Source organism: Podarcis gaigeae, assembly GCF_964106915.1.
Source record: "Podarcis gaigeae genome assembly, chromosome: 1".
Taxonomy (NCBI): Eukaryota; Metazoa; Chordata; class Lepidosauria; order Squamata; family Lacertidae; genus Podarcis; species Podarcis gaigeae.
The window spans coordinates 72,408,776-72,429,137 of NC_139678.1; the positions used below are offsets into that span (position 1 = coordinate 72,408,776).

At 39.3% G+C, this 20,362-nt stretch overlaps 2 protein-coding genes across 4 annotated transcripts in view; one reads left to right on the forward strand and one right to left on the reverse strand.

The window, feature by feature from the left end:
* The window catches only part of USH1C (USH1 protein network component harmonin), a 124,858-nt gene that overhangs the window by 73,070 nt on the left and 31,426 nt on the right, over positions 1-20,362 (reverse strand). The gene's annotated exons all lie outside the window — the stretch shown is intronic.
* Positions 1-20,362, forward strand: part of OTOG (otogelin) — a 95,572-nt gene that overhangs the window by 19,967 nt on the left and 55,243 nt on the right. Inside the window, exons 16-24 of the mRNA XM_083700824.1 lie at positions 3,673-3,805; positions 5,080-5,257; positions 5,826-5,950; positions 6,856-7,068; positions 8,401-8,566; positions 9,440-9,514; positions 10,265-10,308; positions 11,079-11,229; positions 15,551-15,658. Of these exons, the coding sequence (XP_083556950.1) occupies positions 3,673-3,805; positions 5,080-5,257; positions 5,826-5,950; positions 6,856-7,068; positions 8,401-8,566; positions 9,440-9,514; positions 10,265-10,308; positions 11,079-11,229; positions 15,551-15,658 (1,193 nt within the window). The remainder of the gene's footprint in view (positions 1-3,672; positions 3,806-5,079; positions 5,258-5,825; positions 5,951-6,855; positions 7,069-8,400; positions 8,567-9,439; positions 9,515-10,264; positions 10,309-11,078; positions 11,230-15,550; positions 15,659-20,362) is intronic.

A 20,362-nucleotide genomic window follows, 5' to 3' on the forward strand; every position in this document is an offset into this window, starting at 1 on the left:
CTTTATTATTATTATTATTATTATTATTATTATTTATTATTTAATTAATTACTTTATACCCGGCCCATCCGGCTGGGTTTCCCCAGCCACTATGGGCAGCTCCCAACAGAATATTAAAAACATGGTAAAACATCAAACATTAAAAACTTCCCTAAACAGGGCTGCCTTCAGAAAGTCAGATAGTTGCTTCTTTATTTAACATCTGATAGGAGGGCGTTCCACAGAGCGGGTGCTACTACTGAGAATGCCCTTTGCCTGGTTCCCTGTAACCTCACTTCTCACAGTGAGGGAATCGTCAGAAGGCACTCAGCACTGAACCTCAGTGTCTGGGCTGAACGATGGGGGTGGAGACTCTCCTTCAGGTATACTGGGCTGAGGCCGCTTAGTGCTTTAAAGGTCAGCACCAACACTTTGAATTGTGCTCAGAAACGTACTGGGAGCCAATGTATGTCTTTCAGGACCGGTGTTGTATGTTCTTGGCGGCCGCTCCCAGTCACCAGTCTAGCTGCCGCATTCTGGATTAGTTGTAGTTTCTGGGTCACCTTCAAAGGTAGCCCCACGCAGAGCTAGTGATTTCCTTTCCTGTTTTATACTGAGACAGAACATCGGCCCACATCTAGATTAGTATTTTCTCTACTTACTGGCTGCATCTCTCCAAGGCTTTGGACTGGGATCTCTCCCAGCCTTTCTGGAGATTGAATCTGTAACTTTTGCATACAAAACACCTTCTCTGCACTGACTCATGGCCCTGTGATGTGAAGGGGGCTCCTGGGTGGGCCTTAACCTCCACTACAGGGTAGACAGCAGGAAGACTGGATGTTACTGAACATTAAATGCTGGAGCAGTCAAGTTTTGGCTGATTCAGTAAGGTAATTCTCATTATTCTTCGGTGGTTCTATGAAAAGAGCAGACGTAATATATGGGTCCTTAGACTGGAGTCCTTCTTTCAGAGCTGTCATTGGCAGGGAATTTTCACCCTTTTTGCCAGTATGTGTGTAGTGCCAATTTTTCGAGTGTTTGTGTCATTCAGAAAATTGAGGTTAGTTAGTTCAAACAATGAACAAATATATAAAGCTGAAGCCAGTAAGCACAATTTTTATCTGTTCCCCAGAAATCATGTGTCAAATGCTGGGATTGGTTGGCTAATGGTGCCTGTGGTGTTGTAACAGGAGGTTATGTAAAGAAATAGTCAACAGTACAGTGCTGAAACCTTTTGCCAAGGGAGGTGTAAAATTATTTCACCTGATATATATTTTTTATTTTATTTTTGTAAAAAAGAAATGTTTGCTCTTTTTATCTCTATTTATAGGTTCTGAAAATATTGGCTTTTTATCTAGTTTTATCTTGTTTTTTATCTAGTTTATAGTTTTCTACTTAAGTAATGGATAGCCGCTGTAGTGCTCTCCACATGTTGTTGTTGTTTAGTCGTTTAGTCGGGTCCGACTCTTCGTGACCCCATGGACCAGAGCACGCCAGGCACTCCTGTCTTCCACTGCCTCCTGCAGTTTGGAAGTCCACATGTTGGTGGACTACAATTCCCATCAGTCACAGCTAGCATGGTCAAGGATGATGAGAGTTGTATTCCACTGGAGGGCACTGTATTAGCTACCCCTGACTTCAGTAAAATGTTTTAATAATATGGTAATATAATATGTTTTCTATGTTCAACTCGTCTTGCAGATGGCACGTCCAACAAAGGATACACTGTTCATTGTTAAGATCTAGAGTGCCTTAGAAAGGCAGTTTTAGAATGGCATATAATCTCCCAAGTGCCTGCACAGAGTCCATAGCTGTACACATACCATTTTAATAACCTGTTAGTGTCTCTGTGAGGATATACAATAAAGCACTATTTCTTCCAACAAAGCCACTTTGCAAGCATTTTCTTTTCTAAGTTGTTAATCAAATACAGTCTAACAAAAACTTGAAGCAACAAAATCTCAAGGCACAAGGCGTTGACTCATAAGGATTGATTCAGTTAAACTGTGCTTTTAACAACAACCATGATGCATTGATTTGTGAATAATATAATAAACTATAATATTGAATGCTTGGTTTCTAGTTGTCATCTTTGAACAACTAAAATGTCTTATGTAGAAACACCAAATTATGAGATTACTCATAAACTCATAAACATTACTCTATTGCGGTCTTGATTTTTTTCCTGAGCCTTGAATTTCTGTAGAGTTACTGAGAAATTTTCATTAAAATGCTAGAGCTCTATCGCAATAAAGCAGATTACTATATTGAAAAAGAAAAACACCTCCAGCAACAGCCAGATAACACCTGAACAGGTTTTTGACTCATTGAATCACAAAGAGTACAGTCACTTAGAGCCTCAGGTTTGGTGACAAAAGCAATCACCATGCAGCAAGTGAATTTGGAATTATGTAAAATTTAGCTTTAAACACTTTTTGAAAGAGGATCAGTCAAGTGATCAGCATAGCTTAGCCTTATCTGAGTCTCAAATGACAGTATCACTAGGTTTTGTGGTTAGTTATGATGAGAAGGATATTTTAATATAGGAATTTCTATTAAGTGTCTGGCGATGAGTGAGGTACAGTTCATGAGAAGGCAGCTGCTGATAGTTAGCGGAGTCAATGTTATGAAAGAAACAATTCATTGGATCAGAGAATTATTGCCAGGATTTTAGAGCCTATTTTAGACAATATGCATATGCACACACAGATATAAGTAGCCAATATATACGCCCACATTCATCTACTGCTATTAACATTTAAAGGCTTGCTTTTATATTTAATTGGACATCTTGAAAATGGCATAGGAAGCTGCCGTATGTGGTCAGATGATTGGTCCACCTAGTTCCAGTACTGTCTGACCAGTACAGGGTCTCAGGCAGAAGTCTTTCTCTCACTTACTACCTGGCCATTTTTTAGCAGTAGCTGCCAAGAATTAACCATGCAATCTTCTGTGTACAGTCATACCTCGGGTTGCAATCGCTGCGGGTTGCACATTTTCGGGTTATGGACATGCCAAACCCAGAAGTACTGGAACGGGTTACTTCTGGGTTTTGGCACTCGCGCATGCACTCTAAATTGCACTTTGCGGATGCACAGAAGTGCTGAATCGCATCATGCGCATGCGCAGACGCGGCGCTGCGGGTTGCGAATGCTGCGGGTTCACGGATCACATTTGCAACCCGAGGTTCCACTGTGCAAGGCATGTGCTTTACCTTTCAGGTGTGGGCTTTTCTGCCTTATCTAGGGTATATATCTCAGCTCATGTCTATCCAAGTCTTGAAACTTGCTTTGCCGCTATTGAAGTTGGAAGCAGCATGCTTCTGAATACCAGTTACTGGAAACTACAGGAGGGGAGAGTGTTCTGGTGCTCATGAGCTGCCTGCAGGTCTCCCATGGGATCTGGTTGGCCACTGTGAGAACAGGATGCTGGACTAGATGGCCATTGGCCTGATCCAGCAGGCTCTTCTTATCTTCTTAAATTATAAATTTCATCTTACTGGGTGTTCTCATTTTCATAGCACTGCATTTTGTGGTATGTAAAATCTCCAAGCAAATTATTAACTGATTTTTGTGTACCCGTGGCTTTCCCAGGAGATACTTTCCTGCTCTACACCTGTCAAATTCTACCAAAAGGCAAATAGGTCTTAATCCCAAGCTTATTTTACAATGCTACTCGTCAATTTATTTCTAGAATCAAGATGGAGCATGTATCCAGTCAGTCAGTCTTATTCTCAGTCAAGATTCCAAGAAGCAAGTGACTCTGACCCATTCAGGAGATGTTTTGGTATATGATCAGTACAAAGTAAATCTGCCTTATATTGATGGTAAGTAAAATAAATAACGGGACGCGGGTGGCGTTGTGGGTAAAACCGCAGTGCCTAGGACTTGCCGATCATATGGTCGGCGGTTCGAATCCCCGCGGCGGGGTGAGCTCCCGTCTTTCGGTCCCAGCTCCTGTCCACCTAGCAGTTTGAAAGCACTCCTAAGTGCAAGTAGATAAATAGGTACCGCTTTATAGCGGGAAGGTAAAGGGCGTTTCCGTGTGCTGCGCTAGTGCTGGCTCGCCAGAGCAGCTTCGTCACGCTGGCCACATGACCCGGAAGTGTCTCCAGACAGCGCTGGGCCCCGGCCTCTTAAGTGAAATGGGCGCACAACCCTAGAGTTGGACACGACTGGCCCGTACGGGCAGGGGTACCTTTACCTTTACCTTTAAAATAAATAACACTTAGCTACAGTGAAAATGCTATGATTTAAATTATGTCTACATATCATGCCCTAATTCCATCATGTCAATCATTCTGGTTTTATTTCTTCTCCTATAGCTTCACTTAACCCTCTGTTTCCTTCCTCTAATATCTACATCCTCTCATGCTACCCCTGGAACCAGATGCTAGTTGTATATTCACTCCCTTTCATCTCACCATGTAGATCAGATGTGGCCCTCCAGATGCTGCTGAACTAAAACTCCTATCATCCATGGCCATTGGCCATGCTTGCTTGGCCTGATGGTGTTACAGTCCATCCACATCTGGAAGGCCAAAGGTTTCCCACACTTGATATAGATAGATGAACGAAGTGATATACATAAAGGAAGCCTTTTTCCTGATGAACAAGCTATCTTCAGCCTGAATCAGCTTGAGCAACAAATTAGCTTTAGGAGGCTTCAATGAACAACAAATCATCCAAAGCAATTATTTTAGCTTGATTCTTTCCAGATCTTATCTTGCTGTCAGTTCCATCATTGGGAGTTTAACAGTCAACCCTTCATCAGCAACCCCACTGCTGCTACCCACAAGGATACATTGCGGTGCTGAAAAGTGCTCATAGTATCTAGACTTCCTTGAGAACCTCCTGTCACCACCTGTCACCTGGGTAGGCTTGCAAAAGGTGGTGGTGATGAGGGCTCATGGCATGAGTAAAATAGAGTATATTTTGATCTCGGCAAAACAATTTTATTTGGGCTAAATTCAAGTAGAGATTAGGAGGTTAATTTGCAACTAACATTAAACACATTGTGAAGAGTAAAAGCAACTCCTGATCGCTTGAGAATATTGTTGGTTACTATTAATACAACTTTTCTGCAATGTTTATCTACTAGATGCTTTTGAAATACGGAAAATTTCCTCTGTATTTTTGCAAATAAAGTCATATATTGGATTACAAATACTGTATGACTGGAAGGGTTTGAGGCTCTATCTCAAAGCTGATGCTCAATGGAAAGATGATACCATAGGACTTTGTGGGACCTTCAACGGAAATATGCAAGATGATTTTTTGTATGTATCATTAACATTTTTTTAAAATACATCTATCTTCATGAATATTGATTCTCCCCCGCAAACAGTATAGAAAAACACAGTAGCTATTTATTAGAAGAATAAAATATAAATTTTGATGATCAAACCTAGTATTAATTAAATAATAATAATGTTGAAGAAATTCAACCCTGAAGAGAGATCTTGTAATAATATATCTTGTTACTTTCAAGGGTCTGATTCTTGGGAGCAAGAATGCTCCACTTAAATGTCCTTTCAAATGATTTTAATCCACAAATATTTAATTTAATAAGTATTTTCTTATAGAGAAGTACAAAATACAGAATGCATAAGAGGAAGACTTTCCCTAGTGTGTTTTAATTTGTTGGAAGCAGCCCAGAGTGGCTGGGGTAACCCAGTCAGATGGGCAGGATATAAATAAAATAAAATAAACCACAATGAATCCAGTACATAGTGTCTTGAAATTAATGAGACAGCACCATGATTTTGAATTACTGTTGTTTGTACTTGATATTTGAAGTGTATCCTTTTTGTTTATTTTATTTATTTATTTTTAAATGGGGGAAAGATCTCCAGTAGGAGTGCCAGAAAGCACGCCACAGCTTTTTGGAAATTCCTGGAAAACTTCATCTGCCTGTGGTCTTGAGCATGATTATTCACCAGTGGATCCATGTGATATTCATCTACAATCAGGTAAGCGTGATGATATTATAGACAGATATTGATGATGGGTTTGGAAGCATTATAAGAAGCTGTTGCAGGAGAGGAATTGTGAGCAACATCACGGGAGGAATGTTTCTAGTACCAGAATGAAACTTTCAAGCTCCCTTGTAGTTTCTGCTATTGCCAGCAGCAAAATGTTGTTGCATTTATAGGGTCATATTCAATTAACTTTTACTCAGTGGTGATCCATTGAAATTTCTGACTCTGAATAACCCATAGTATTGATTTTTTTGGTGTGTGTATACATTTGCTACAATGGTACATTTGCTACAATGATGTTGTTTTATTATTCTGGTTATGAAATTGATTTTGATATTGTTGACTTTGAGATGTATTGCTGTTCTCTTTGTTGTAAGCCACTTTGAGCATGATGTTGTGTGTGTGTGTCGAAAGGAGTGTGGAAAGACATTCTTATTAGTATTCCTAATTAAGCATATCTGTGTTTTAAGTCATTTTAGCCCGCTGGTTGTATTTCGTCTGAGTTTTCATCGCTCAGTTGTGCAGCTGACAAAAAATGCATTTCATGCTTCATTATTGTCAAGGATTGTGTAGAGGAAGTAATATAAAACAATGATAATAATATATGCAATCAATATCATGACCCTGACTGAGCCTTATTTACTGAAAATATAGTAATAAAATTTATATCTGATGAACTAAAGAGAAATATTAATAGTGGTTGCTATTTGAGACTTCCTTGGAAAATTCCCATAAAAATGACTGTAGTCAGTTGTAGAGTTCTGCAGTTGGCTGTGGCTTATCTATGGCTGAATCAGATAAGCTGTAAAAAGTAATGTATGTTCCACAGAAGAAAGCCTTTGCTATTAAATTTGGAGACTCTAACATGGTTATTTTATTATCATTTACTTTAACAGCCACTTATGCAACAGAAGCTTGCGGCATCATTACAAAAGAACTCTTTGCCCCATGCTTCTCCTACCTGAGTCCTCTCCCCTATTTTGAACAGTGCAGAAGAGATACCTGTAAATGTGGGCAGATCTGCATGTGCTCCGCTCTGTCCCATTATGCCCACCTGTGCCACAAATATGGAGTGGTGATAGATTTTCGGAATTATGTCCCAGAATGTGGTAAGTTATTGTTCAGCATGTAATCAATTTAATGGCTGTCTGACATCTTGTTACATTTCAAGACTAATCTAAATTTGATAAATCATTTGCTGGATATCCAAATTGAATGGACATGGTTAGATTGAAATAACCGTGTGCTACAGTAGATCAAAGTAGTACATGACTAGATGAGAAAGATGGTAATGAAGAAAGCCCAAACTGTGAAGCTGGGTTGGGAACCACTGTGAACAATATTCTGGGTCACACATGCAGGTCCAGAGGCAAAAATGGGCAGAGCAATGAATATGACTCTTACTGTTTTACAGTATGCTACATTCCAGCCATGCAAAAACCAGTTGTTTCTACACCCTCCTCAACAACTTGTTTCATCCAGGCAAGCAAGGGGCATAATCACAGCTAAATGACACATTCAAGCTAGGTAAAAGGACATAGATATGGTGAAAAGCAGAACCAGGGAGATGGTTGTATGGTCTAGTATATAAATTATAGTAGGCTATAAAAATATCTGAAAAAAGATCCTGTACAAGTCTTGCACAAACGGAAGAACTTCTCTGTATTTGGGGTGATTTGGTCATGCAGTCAGTGGTGGAGCTTCATGCTCTGGCACCGGGGGGTGGGGGAGCAGGCGGGGGGGGTGTCGCCCAGTGCGGGAGGGGGGGCAGCCATGATGGCGCCCCACTGGGATCACGCTGCCGAGGGCGGTGCACTCCCCCCGCACCCTTCTTCCTCCGCTAGTGCATGCAGTGATGTCCTGCTAGGATGGAAACAGCCGTTCCATTTTTGGATGATTTGTTCCACTAATAGTGGAAGGGTACCTTTGGTCCAAGCCATTCCTATTTAAATATATTAAGGGAAATTTCTGTTTGGTTCCCTCCTCCTCACTTTGCCCCATTTATTTTTTATTTTTCTTGTTTAAATGACACATTTATAGTTAGCCATTTAAGTGGGATCCAATGTGATTTGCAAGTCTAGTTTACAGTACTTGGTGGCTGTGTAAAGTAACCTAAGGGGGTCTTAGTGGAAAAAAGATTCAGGCCTACATGTTGTATAAAAAATAAATAAATAATTTTCTTTGCGTAGTAAAAGTGTAAACACTTCACAGCCAGCAATACACAGGGATATGATTTAGGGCTAACTAAACTTGGGCTTAGGTTGTAGTTCTGTGCACATTTTCCAGAGAGTGAGTCCCCTGAACACAATGAGACTTATTTCCAAGTAAGCATGCAAGAAGCCATCCCAGTGTGTGGGATGAAATGTGTTACAGGCCTTTGAGAGTGGATTGCCTTTTATGCGTTTGGCTTGTAATATGAGAAGTCTGTTTCATTTGCTTAGCTCTTTCATGTGAAGATACAAAGGAGTACAGTACCTGTGTATCTACTTGTGGCAAATCCTGCCAAGCTTTCTCTGTGCCAGAGACGTGCAGTGATGATTGTGTTGAAGGCTGCACCTGTCCTCTTGGAATGTATCTGAACATCAAAACTGACAGATGTGTGCAACAGTAGGTATAATTTGTAGTGCTGACACCAACCACTTTGTAAAAGTATATTTTCAGATTTAAGGGACTAGCTGAGAAATTGGTTTAACTTTCAGACATGAAATGAACTGCAGAACTAAAGAGGCAGGGGGGAAAAACATGCTGCATTTAGCCAGCAGTGGGAATACAGGGTTCGTTGATGCTTATATGAGATGGTTGTAAACTCGGGATGGCCAAACTTTTCTGTCAGTTTTGCCTCAAAGTATGAGAGAGTGCACTGGAATGGCCCCTCCAAGACTGTCTGCTTTTGCTTGAAGTTTACCAAGTGAAGAAATAGGCAACAGTACTGAGCAAGATATGTATATATAGGAACCCACACACAATTCTGTGATAGAGCTAAGCATTCCTGGACCCTCACCTGGGAATGGATGAGCAGATTAAGTCCATGTTTGTCTCATGCTCTGAAGAGCCTGTTGTGCCATGTTTCCATGTGGAATTTTTAGTGCTCAGAGTTTACTGGAGATTACCAAATATGCATCATCCTGCAGTTCCATTATCTTGAGAATATGTGAGGTAATTTATTGAGGTTTCTGATTATCACAGCCCTACTCATTTTATTTTCCTTATAATTTTTTTTAAAAAAAATATTTTGTGACCATCATGGATTACTGCTGAAGGGGAAACAGTACATAAATGTTTGTCCATAGGCTCTGCAATTTGTTATTTATTATTGGCTGTGGATAGTACAGTGATAGGAATGCATTCCAATATACAGTGTTTGACAAGAATACTTGTTAATATGTTAATAACTATTTTTAAAGTGAATGCATCTTTATAACGGGGGGAGTCTGTGTTGTTTCCATGGAAACAAATTTTCTATTTTCCCCCCCTTTATAGAAATGAATGTCCCTGCTATTTTCAGGGTATTGACTATTCACCTGGAGAAAACATAATCACATCTTTGGGAAAATGGTAAGGGCAGTTTATAATGTTCTGTGGGTTTTGCCAAGTATACCATCTGGCAGAATTTAATTCTGCTGTGTTTAGCAGACACTCGGTTTGCCCCATCCCTTCTGACTTTGGAACAGAGATCAGCCACAGGGAGAGAGCATTGGTGTTGCTTAAAAAGATGGGACTGTCCCTTTCCACTGCATTCTTCTGTGGCCTGTCTCACCGTCTGTATGGGCCTTCACTAGCTATGCTTTTGGAGGGCTAAGAATGAATTTTTAAGATGGCTTCCCTTGTGGCCCCATCTTTTTTCACCTGCTCAATACTGTATGTATTGAAGTCTGAAATATTAATTTGATTTGTGACTTGGGTCACATCCACACCATAGATTTAAAGCACCTTTAATAATCAATTCCGTGTGCTGCTCTGTTTCGCCAGAAGCGGCTTAGTCATGCTGGCCACATGACCTGGAAGCTGTACGCCGGCTCCCTCGGCCAGTAAAGCGAGATGAGCGCTGCAACCCCAGAGTTGGCCACGAATGGACCTAATGGTCAGGGGTCCCTTTACCTTTTAATACTCAATTTAAAGCACATAGCCTCCCCCAAAGAATCCTGGGAAATCTGGTGCAAGAGTTTCTTAAAAGGGAAATCAGAGGGAAAATAGCATGTATGTACAGTACTGGCATCATTCTTTTCTTTGAAGAACTCTGACCAGATTCCTTAAATTTATACAAAAAGATTCTGATGGTCCTGACTTCTTGTATTTTTGTTTCAGCCACTGCAAAGATGGAATGATGAACTGTGAGGAAAACAACATTGGTATGTAACATAAAGATGTTATTTAACCCAGAATTCCCTGGTAGAGTCCTAGCCATGCCAAAGTTAGAGCTCCCTGTAAAACCCATCAGACATGGGCAGGACTTTTCTAAGGGGAGGGCTGAGCCAGACCAGGACCCCATGGATCTCAAGCTGAACTCAGTGCTATTTAGGCTGGTACAGCGCTTTGTCTACCTTTGTTTTCTTTCCTGTGAGTGATGGGACTGTGGATGTTGGCTATTGGCTCAGCCTCTCTGTCATGACTTGCCACTTCTCGACTGTGGTTTGGATTATCTTGCTCATTTTTAGTGTGCCGTTTTGGTTTGTTCCCCAGTAACTGGTAGTCAGAGGTATACTGATTCTAAACCTTGAGGTTCTACACAGCAGTTAGGATTGGTAGTCCCTGATAGATTTCTCCTCCATGTATTTGTCTAAACCTCTTTTAAAATCATATGAACTACTGGCCTGCCCACTACCAAACCCATAAGAGCAAATTCCATAAATTAATGATGAAATGTGTGAGGAAGTAGTTTCAGTTGTCCATTGTGAGCCATGACTCTCCTCCGGTCAGTTTCGTCAGATGGCCTGGAGTTCTTAGTGTGATGAGAGAGGGACAAAAACTCTCTAAAGAATTAGATGTGTAGGACTGAAGACCAAATGTATAAATACAAAATGGAGGAATCTGGCTAGGCTTTAGCTTTAAGGAGGGTGCTTTGGGTTTTATGGTAAAGAGCAAACTAAATATGATGTATGTGTGTCTTCTATTGTTGTAGTCCATGACTGTCCAGATGACCAGATCTATGTAAACTGCAGTAATCCACAAACTATGGAGCTTGGCAGGGAGAGAACATGTGAAAACCAACTGCTAAACCTCACTATATCGGCACATCTTCCTTGTTTTTCAGGATGCATGTGTCCTCAGGGGTAAGTAAAGACAAACAAAAGTTCAATTTTATCCTACTAGTATAAAACCTATGGCCACTTCAGCGCCTAGTGTACATTTGGTAGTATGGCCTTCTGCCTTTTGAGAAGTCAAAGACATTTGATGACTATGGCTAGCTCAAGTTATTTTGGCAGCAGAGGCAAGAGGATGCTTCATCCTCCTCCCATCTTGTCATATGCTGGACATCAAAAAAGCAAGCATCATGCAACGAAGCAGTGTTAAAAAGCCTCCGTTGATCAAACAACCTCCAGTTCATTCTTATTCCTGTGGAGGTGTGCAGCTTTGTTATCTTTTCCATGGGGCGTTTGTACCCGTTGTATAACTCATTCAATATCTTCAGGAATGAATCTGGTACCCTCTGGATGTTTGGGACTACAACTCCCAACAGTTCCTCCCAAACAGGAATTGTTTTAACTATGGAAACAGTTGCACATCTTTATTAAGAAGGCATCATGGTTTAGGTTTGGAGGGCACCAGTTTGGTTAAGGCTGGTATAGAAACATCCAGACTGGGTATCTTTTCCACAGAGGGTCTGTTTTATTAAAAGCAGTATCTCTGTATGAAGAATTTGGGTGGGATTCACATAAGCAACCTTGTCAGCAGCAGCCCCGCTCAAGGACTTCCACTTGTGCAGTGGGGTTTCCCCTTCCCTCATGTGTGTCCGCCTCCCAAATTGGCATGCAGGGGGAGAAGAATGGGGGTTGTTCCATTTGGCAAGCTGAAATGCTTGTGCAGATGGAGCAACTGGAAGTGTGTGTTTGTGTGTGTCTTCCATCTGAGCTATGTATTACAGTGTCACTATACAGCTTTTGCCAGCAGGTCAAGATGCGCCTTTTTATCCAGGTATTGGGAGGGATAGGGTGAGATATTTACTGATGCCGTCACCTCTGCTGCTTTTGCTATGAATGCATGCATTTCATCTTTTTATATAACCTGTCAGGGTCTTTGGGTGAAGAGCAGGTAACAAATCTAACAGATCAATCAAAATTTCCAGGGTGCCTTACTAAGTTCTTAAAATTGTCTGTCAGATGTCCTGAGAAATTACATTTCCAGGATCCTTGGTACTTGTATGACTGCCGTTCCAGATGCCAGCCATAGTGTAATGAAGATATTGTCAGTTAAAATAAGGAATGAAAAGAGGCATTTGCAGTGATGGGAAGTGATGGTACTGGGGAAATCTCCAGTAGAGCTTGTGTTCAGCTCAAAAGAAGCTGAGTGCGCCTAGGTTCACAATTATGGACCTCCCTCCTCCAGTTCTGAACTTTGGCACTGTCCATGGTATTTTTGCAAGAATAATGAAAATAAGGTTCTTGGAATATTCTGCTTGTTTTTTTCTCGTCTCAAAAGAAAAAATATTTCTCATTGTAAAACAGGTGGCATACCAGATCAAATAACTTATAAGAAGCTTAAATGAATTCCTGAAAGGTTTGTTTTAAAAAAGAAAAGAAAAATCATCACTTTCTAATTTATACAAGAAAATAATGATTTTAATGGAGCCCAAGAATGTTTCTTATCAATAGCCAGAGAGAATTATGCTAGCCTAACCCCACTTAATTGGGAATAAGTCCTATTGAATTCAGTAGACCTTATTTCTAAATAGACATGATTAGGATTGTGCAGTTAATGAAGTTAAGATAGACAGAATGTAATAACATAGACAGAATGTAATTTCTTTTAACCACCTTTTGTGACAGCAGTACTCTTCTGTTGTCCTTGGGGTAAAATGAACAGTCTGCATATCTGCAGTGTATTTTATAAATTCAAATGGACTGATGTCTTGTCTTTTAAAAATGATGCAGGATTGAAGGAAGGGTATTTTACGTATTTAGTTCAAAAGCTTGACAATAACCTTCATTTTAAGTGTGCATCCTCCCAGTTGCTAAATCATTCTTTCTATAATAGCTTTTCCATAGAATTTCTTTGATACTTGCAGTGCAAGCCTATGCCTATTTGCATGGAAGTAAGCTTCATTGTGTAAGGCTTACTGATAGGGAGGTGTGTAGAGGTTTATCGCTTAGCTGATCTTAGTAATAAACAGAATTTACTATAAATCTATCATGCCTTTAACAACATCCAGGCTTGCCTTCTCCTGAGCTGGCATAAGATTGATCTATGATCAACTAAAAATAATGTGAAAGTCTCATTTTACCAAGTTGGCAATATTAAGTTTTTACTTTAAAATTTTAATGAGGGTCAGTGTGACTATCTCCTAAAGGGAAATGTGTAGAAGAACCATACACTCTTCCTCTGCCATTGCTTCTTCAGAATATCTAAAGTGGCCCTTGGTGATGAGTGTAGGTGAGATGTTTTTCTTCAACGCTGTTCTTCTCAGTTTCTGTTCTGTGCTTGCATTCATGTGTGTGGTTGGTAACTGCTGCTAATAGTAGGGGCTGATAAATGGCATATGATTGAGATGCCAGTGAAATTAAATCATGCCTAAGCTCAGTAATAGGGTCTATAAAAAGGTCCATCATTTCAGTTGGTCTGTAGGCATCGTATTGAACCTTGACATATAATAGAAATAAAGTCATTTATAGTAAGTGCCTAAAAGTCATGCTGTATTGGACCAAAGGCCCATCTTGTCCAGATGTCCATGGGAAGCAATAGCACATTCCATACTTGTGCTTTCAAGCAGTATGTATTCAGAGACATACCACCTCTGATACTGGAGGTAGCACACAGAAGTCATTGATATCCTCCATGAATTTCTCTAAAATCCTTTTAAAGTCATTGAAGCTGGTGGCCATTACTACATCTTACAGTAGTGAATTTAATAGTCTAATTATGCACTGTGTGAAGAGGTATCTCCTTGTCTAGCTACAATTTTCCAGCATGCAGCTTCAGTAGCTGGCCCAAGGTTCTAGCATTATGAAGAGAAAGAAAAAAGTTATATCTGTGTGCTTTCTACACATTAAGCATATTTCTATATTATGTCCTGTTCCCACCCCTCTTGCTTACTTTTTGAACTAAAATGTCCCATATGTTGTAATTTTCCCTCATAAGGGAGTTGTTCCAGCTCCGTGATCATTTTGGTTGCCCTTTTCTGAACCTTTTCCAGCTATACAATATTCATTTTGAGGTGTGGAGACCACCTGCCAAAATGTCAAAATGGCATTTTGTTTTGTTTTTTTTGAGTTCTTAGATCGTTGTAATCAATCTGGCTGCTTGGCTTTCCAAGAGAGAAAGCTGTTAACACTTGTTTTATGCAGGGTAATATTACAGACATGAAACTTGCACTTTGGTCTCACCTTGTCAAAGTGATGCTCTTTGTCTCTAAATGTGGCCTACTTAGTTGGTAGCTTAAACCAGTGGGAATTTTCAGCTTTGTAGTTCACTGTCCATCCAAGAAAGTGACGCAGAACTTGAAATGGCACAGCAACTCCCAACAGGCTTTAAATAAAATTATAGTTTTAAAGTTTAATATAAATGTTGTTTTTTGGAAAAAGTTACTCCTTTCTCAGTAAACATTTTCTAGATAACTTGTAAAATTTGAGAAAGCAAACACACTCAGGAAAGCGTTGGCTATTATTGCTCCACAGTTTACAAAAGAGTGATTCATCTTTTTATAAAAGTGCTCCTGTGAAATCTTTGGTTGCATTTATGTCTAGACATTGACCAAAACAGTCAACATGCCAAAGACTTTGTAAAAAGATGTATTTGTTATCCTGGCACTGATTATCCAGGACCAATACTTGAAATGTTTGCTGGCTAACTTTATTTCTAGTCTAGAGGACTTTTCTAGACGACTGTAGAAGATGCTAGACAAGGAGGGGGGGAAATATTACTGCAAATTTGTTAAATTCTTTTTTTATCGCAGAGAAGCTTAGGTGGCTGTGATGGTTAAACCAGCAACAAAATGCAGTGTTTAATAAATGTTTTGAAAAAGAGTAATTGAAATGATATCTCTTGGTGAGGGAGAGCATATTTTAAAACACTTTTAGCTGCTAATCATAATAGCTATTATTTTCCACCCTTCATCCTAAGGTTTCAGGGCAAGTAACAACATTAAAACACAATATTAAAAATAGGTTAAAATGGCTTACAGTCAGAGAAATAAGACATGTTCTTAAACACCTCAAGTGTCAAAACTAGGGCAAAAGTAATAGCAATGCTTACATCATGGGTACCTGTCTGATCGTGACTGTGGCATCAGTGCTCTGTTTCACAAGTATATGCCCCCATCGATGCTCAATTGAATTATTCAGCGGCAACCAGGAATATATGCATGCAAACTGTTTCTTCAAATTTACATAAATTTAAAAATATAATTGACAATGAGTTTCTATTTGATGTTTTTTATAGCCTTGTTAAACATGGTGACACATGTTTCAAGCCAGATGAATGCCCATGTTCTTGGAAAGGCAAAGAGTACTTTCCTGGGGATAAAGTAATTTCTTCCTGCCATACATGGTGAGTAGAAACTTTAAAAAAGAAAATCTCATGTTATAAATGCAACTATACTATTCTGGTTCTGAATTGCTGTTTTTTTTTTTTCCCTATTTCAGTATTTAAATGCATATACTGGCATTTAAGTGATTTTTTAAAAAAATATCCATCTTAAAATAGTTTTTACTAACTAAATTATGCATTGGGAAAATGATGGATAGCTATGGGTAAAAAATTATAAATTAACCAGTGTAATAACTCCAGAGGACTGATTTGGAGTCTGGGAAAGGTGAAGCACCTGTGAAAGATGATGCAGTGACAACTGACCTTCTGACAGCAAAGTCACTCCTACCTACTTGGAGGGAGGGGACAAGGCAAGGAGGCGGGAAGGAGCACATTGCAAATGCACTGACAGAGCCAATCTAGCACTCCTTCTGGTTCATTTGCACTGCACTGACATTCCTGCCTCCTTGCTCACACACTTCTCTCTCCCTGTTAGCAGGAGAGACTCAACTGCTGGGAGGTCAGGTAATCACACTATCGCACCACACTATTCCACCATTATTGTGAAGCATCTGCTTCTGCCAAACACCTTCCTTTCAAAGCTGCTTCCCTTTTTTCTAAAAACGAAGTAATAGGGGACTATTGCATTAATTAGCCTGTAATGTATAGTTTTCCCTTAACATCCAAACACAATATTAACTACCTTTCCTAGATTAGTTCCCACTTCCAAATATACATACATATTTTAAAGATGTATCTTAGTCTCCTTTCATAAATCACCTTATTTTCTCCTTGCCTTTTTCATATTTGGAAAATAAACAAATCCTGTTACAGCATCATTTGCTTAACAGTGGTTTATACTCATACAGCAGTTCTTAAGCAAGGTCCTTCACTATCCACCCATTTTTCTGAACCAGTGATATGCTGGTGTTTCCATACAACAAACAAATGTGTGACTTCTAAAATCTTGGAAATAATACCCCATCATATGCCTCTTCTTCCCATCATCTAGACTGATAGCAGAAGTATTACAGAGTGTTGCAACCACAACACTGTATCTTAACAGTATCTTAACCCCTGTTGACCAGTTTGGCTAATTTGTTCCATCTGGTTGCCACTGGGCCTGCACAACTCTATAGGGCCTAAAGTAATCTAGGCTGGTCCAGTCAGCACTAGTCAATGCCTTGTCTGGATGTCTTTGCCCAATCCAGCCTTGTGCTGACTGACTGCCTCTGCCTCTTGTCAGGTTCTCAGTATCTGCTCTAGAAGACATTTGTAGCCCTTTGGCCGACTGCTGAAGCGACTTACAAGCCATCTCTACTTGGCAGGAAGGTAAAGTGACCCCGTGTTACCTCCCTTGGTCCCCAAGGCCTGTACACTTTTCACTTTCAATAATTGTTTGCACACACAAAAATTCGTTCCCTGTAGAGGATGTCATGAAGGGCTTGCTGTAATTCTGAAACAGCATAATGTATTAGTTGAGAAGTCTAAACCCAGTCATTAATAATATAACAGGCAAGAAGATAATTAGATCGTTAGTATTTATTTTCTGATCTTGTCAAGAAGTGAATCTTCACCACAGTATAAACTTCCAATTATCCACCAATACGCTAGCAATATCCACGTTGTTTATAGAAGAAAGCTCAGTGGGCAGGATTCACCTAACAAGCTCTATCAGTGAAAGCCCAGCGCAAGGGTCAAAGGGTCTTACCCTCTCCTCCCAATTTGCCTTGAAGGGGTCAGGAGAACTCCCAAAACAGTGTGTAGGGGGATGGGGGATAATTTTGTCTGGCAAGCTTGTATGAATAGAATGTTTGTAATAGTGTGATATGTTTCCCCCAATATGTTTTACAAGATACTCAAGGTGAGTTTGGTAGAATGTAAATATTTATCAATTAATCAAACCTTTATTATGGTCATAGACCAGCATAAGTAGGGTGGGGTACAATCATTTGCAAAATCTGTAAAACGTTTTGGGGAGCTAAAATTATTAAAACAGAAGGTGTATATAAAAGACAGTAAGAAGCTAAAAGAAGCTAAAAGAAGGGAGCATTAAATTGATGTGCAAGACCATAAAAGGGCATATAAGTGGCTATGACTATCAATTTACAAAGCACTCTGATATGAGTGTTCATTAAATCTAGTTTGTGGTGCAGGTCATCAACCAATGAATTTTGAATGCTGTTATGCAGAACCTAGCAACATTGTATGTTGTAGCAAGGTTGGCATCTGAAAGCAGCAGGGAGGTATAGAATTGTCCTGTGCGCCCTGGGTACTTATGGAGTAGTGGGAAGATGAGGCTAATACGGATGTGTCTATAATATAGGTACTGGAGAAGCACATGCTCTATTGTTTCTATTTGTCCAGAATCACGGGGGCATTGTCTCTCTGAGTAATGAATCTTCCTATCGTAAATATGTATTATTGATATTGTTCATATCTCAGGTTGATGCTGAAATGAATATTAGACTAACATCACACTGAATAAGAATAGAATTTGTTTTTAATGGATATCCAGTGAATGTATAACTGTATGTGTTAATGAAACTGGACTAATTGTATTTCATTTTTATAAATACATGTGTAGATTTTTAAAAAAACAACACCTTCACAATACCACTGTATATCTATTTTTCAATGTGGCATTTATTTTTGATATTTTGTATTATTTGTATCAGACTAAGTCATGCTCAGAGCAGATCCAGTGACATTAATGGAGCCAAGTTAGCCATGACCATTATTTCCATGGATCTGTTATGTGATCCGTTATGTAATTGGATACAGTTCTATGATTTTTTGTAATATTTTCTTTTTTTATAAATATTTATTAAAGTTTTTTAAATACAAATGCATAAATAATAAACAACATTGCTTATATCATAACATAATTTCGTCACTTCTTTGGACTCCCTCACGTCTCCCGCTCCCACTTACATCGTTAAAAAAAAATTTCCAAGCAAATTACCATCTTGTTTACAATCTTATATCCGCTCGTTTAAATAGACTCTAGCAGTTCTCCAAAAGATTTATATTTTTCTTAATCTCACTTATCGTCAAATTCAGATCTAATTCAGTGGTGGGCAATTATTTGTGATCTAGCATCCTTCTTAAGATTCAACCAAATTACAATATTTTTGTAAATAAATCTTAAATTTCTTCCAGTCCTCTTCAACCCTCTCTTCTCCCAGGTCTCGGATTCTGCCAGTCATCTCGGCCAGTTGCATATAGTCCATCAGCTGCATCTGCCACTCTTCCAGTGTGGGTAGATCTTGAGTTTTCCAACTCTTAGTGATGAGTATCCTTGCTGCCGTTGTTGCATACATGAAAAATGTTAAATCCTTCTTTAGCACCTTCTGGCCGACAATACCCAGAAGGAAGGCCTCTGGTTTCTTAGTGAAGGTATACTTAAATACCTTTTTCAACTCATTATATATCATTTCCCAGAAGGCCTTCACTTTAGGGCAGGTCCACCAGAGGTGAAAGAATGTTCCTTCATTTTCTTTACATTTCCAACATTTATTATCAGACAAATGGTATATTTTGGCAAGTTTAACTGGGGTCATATACCATCTATATATCATTTTCATTACATTTTCCTTCAGAGCATTACATGCAGTGAAGTTCAGCCCAGTGGTCCACAACCTTTCCCAGTCCTCAAACATAATGTTATGCCCAATGTCCTGAGCCCACTTTATCATAGCCGATTTAACCATTTCGTCTTGTGTATTCCATTTTAACAGCAGGTTATACATTCTTGATAATACCTTAGTCTTTGGTTCTAACAGTTCTGTTTCCAACTTCGATTTCTCCACCTGGAACCCTAACTTTTTATCATTTTTAAAGACTTCTTTAATCTGAGCGTAATGTAACCAGTCTCACACTTTATCCTTCATTTTCTCCAAACTCTGCAATTTCCAGTTGTCTCCATCTTTTTCTAATATTTCCCAATATTTTGGCCATTTGGCCTCCATATTGGGTCTTTTTCGGGCCTTAGCTTCCAGAGGTGAGAGCCACCTCGGAGTTTTGTTTTCCAATAAGTCTTTGTATTTTGTCCGGACATTAAATACTGCTTTCCTGACAATATGGTTCTTAAAGGCCTTATTGATCTTAACCTTATCATACCATAAGTATGCATGCCAACCAAAAGCATTGTTAAAACCTTCCAGGTCCAGTACATCAGTGTCTTCGAGAAGTAGCCAGTCTTTTAGCCAGCAGAAAGCTGCAGCTTCATAGTACAGCTTTAAGTCTGGCAGGGCAAAGCCCCCTCTTTCTTTCGCATCAGTTAGTATCTTAAACTTAATTCTGGGCTTTTTGCCCTGCCAGACAAATTTAGATATGTCTCTCTGCCACTTCCGGAAGCATTCCGTCTTGTCCACAATCTGCAATGTTTGAAACAAAAACAACATCTTTGGCAATACATTCATCTTAATAGCAGCAATTCGGCCTAACAAAGAAAGCTTCAATTTTGACCAACTGTCCAGGTCTCTCTTAATTTCAGACCAACATTTTTCATAATTATCCTTAAATAGACTCAGATTTTTTGCTGTTATATTTACCCCTAGGTACTTTACTTTTTTAACCACAGTTAATTCTGTTTCTCTCTGAAACCGTTCTGACTCTGTATCTGTCAGATTTTTTCCCAACACCTTAGTTTTCTGTTTATTTAGTTTAAATCCCGCCACCCGACCAAAGTCTTGAATCAATTGTAATACTCTTTTTGTACTA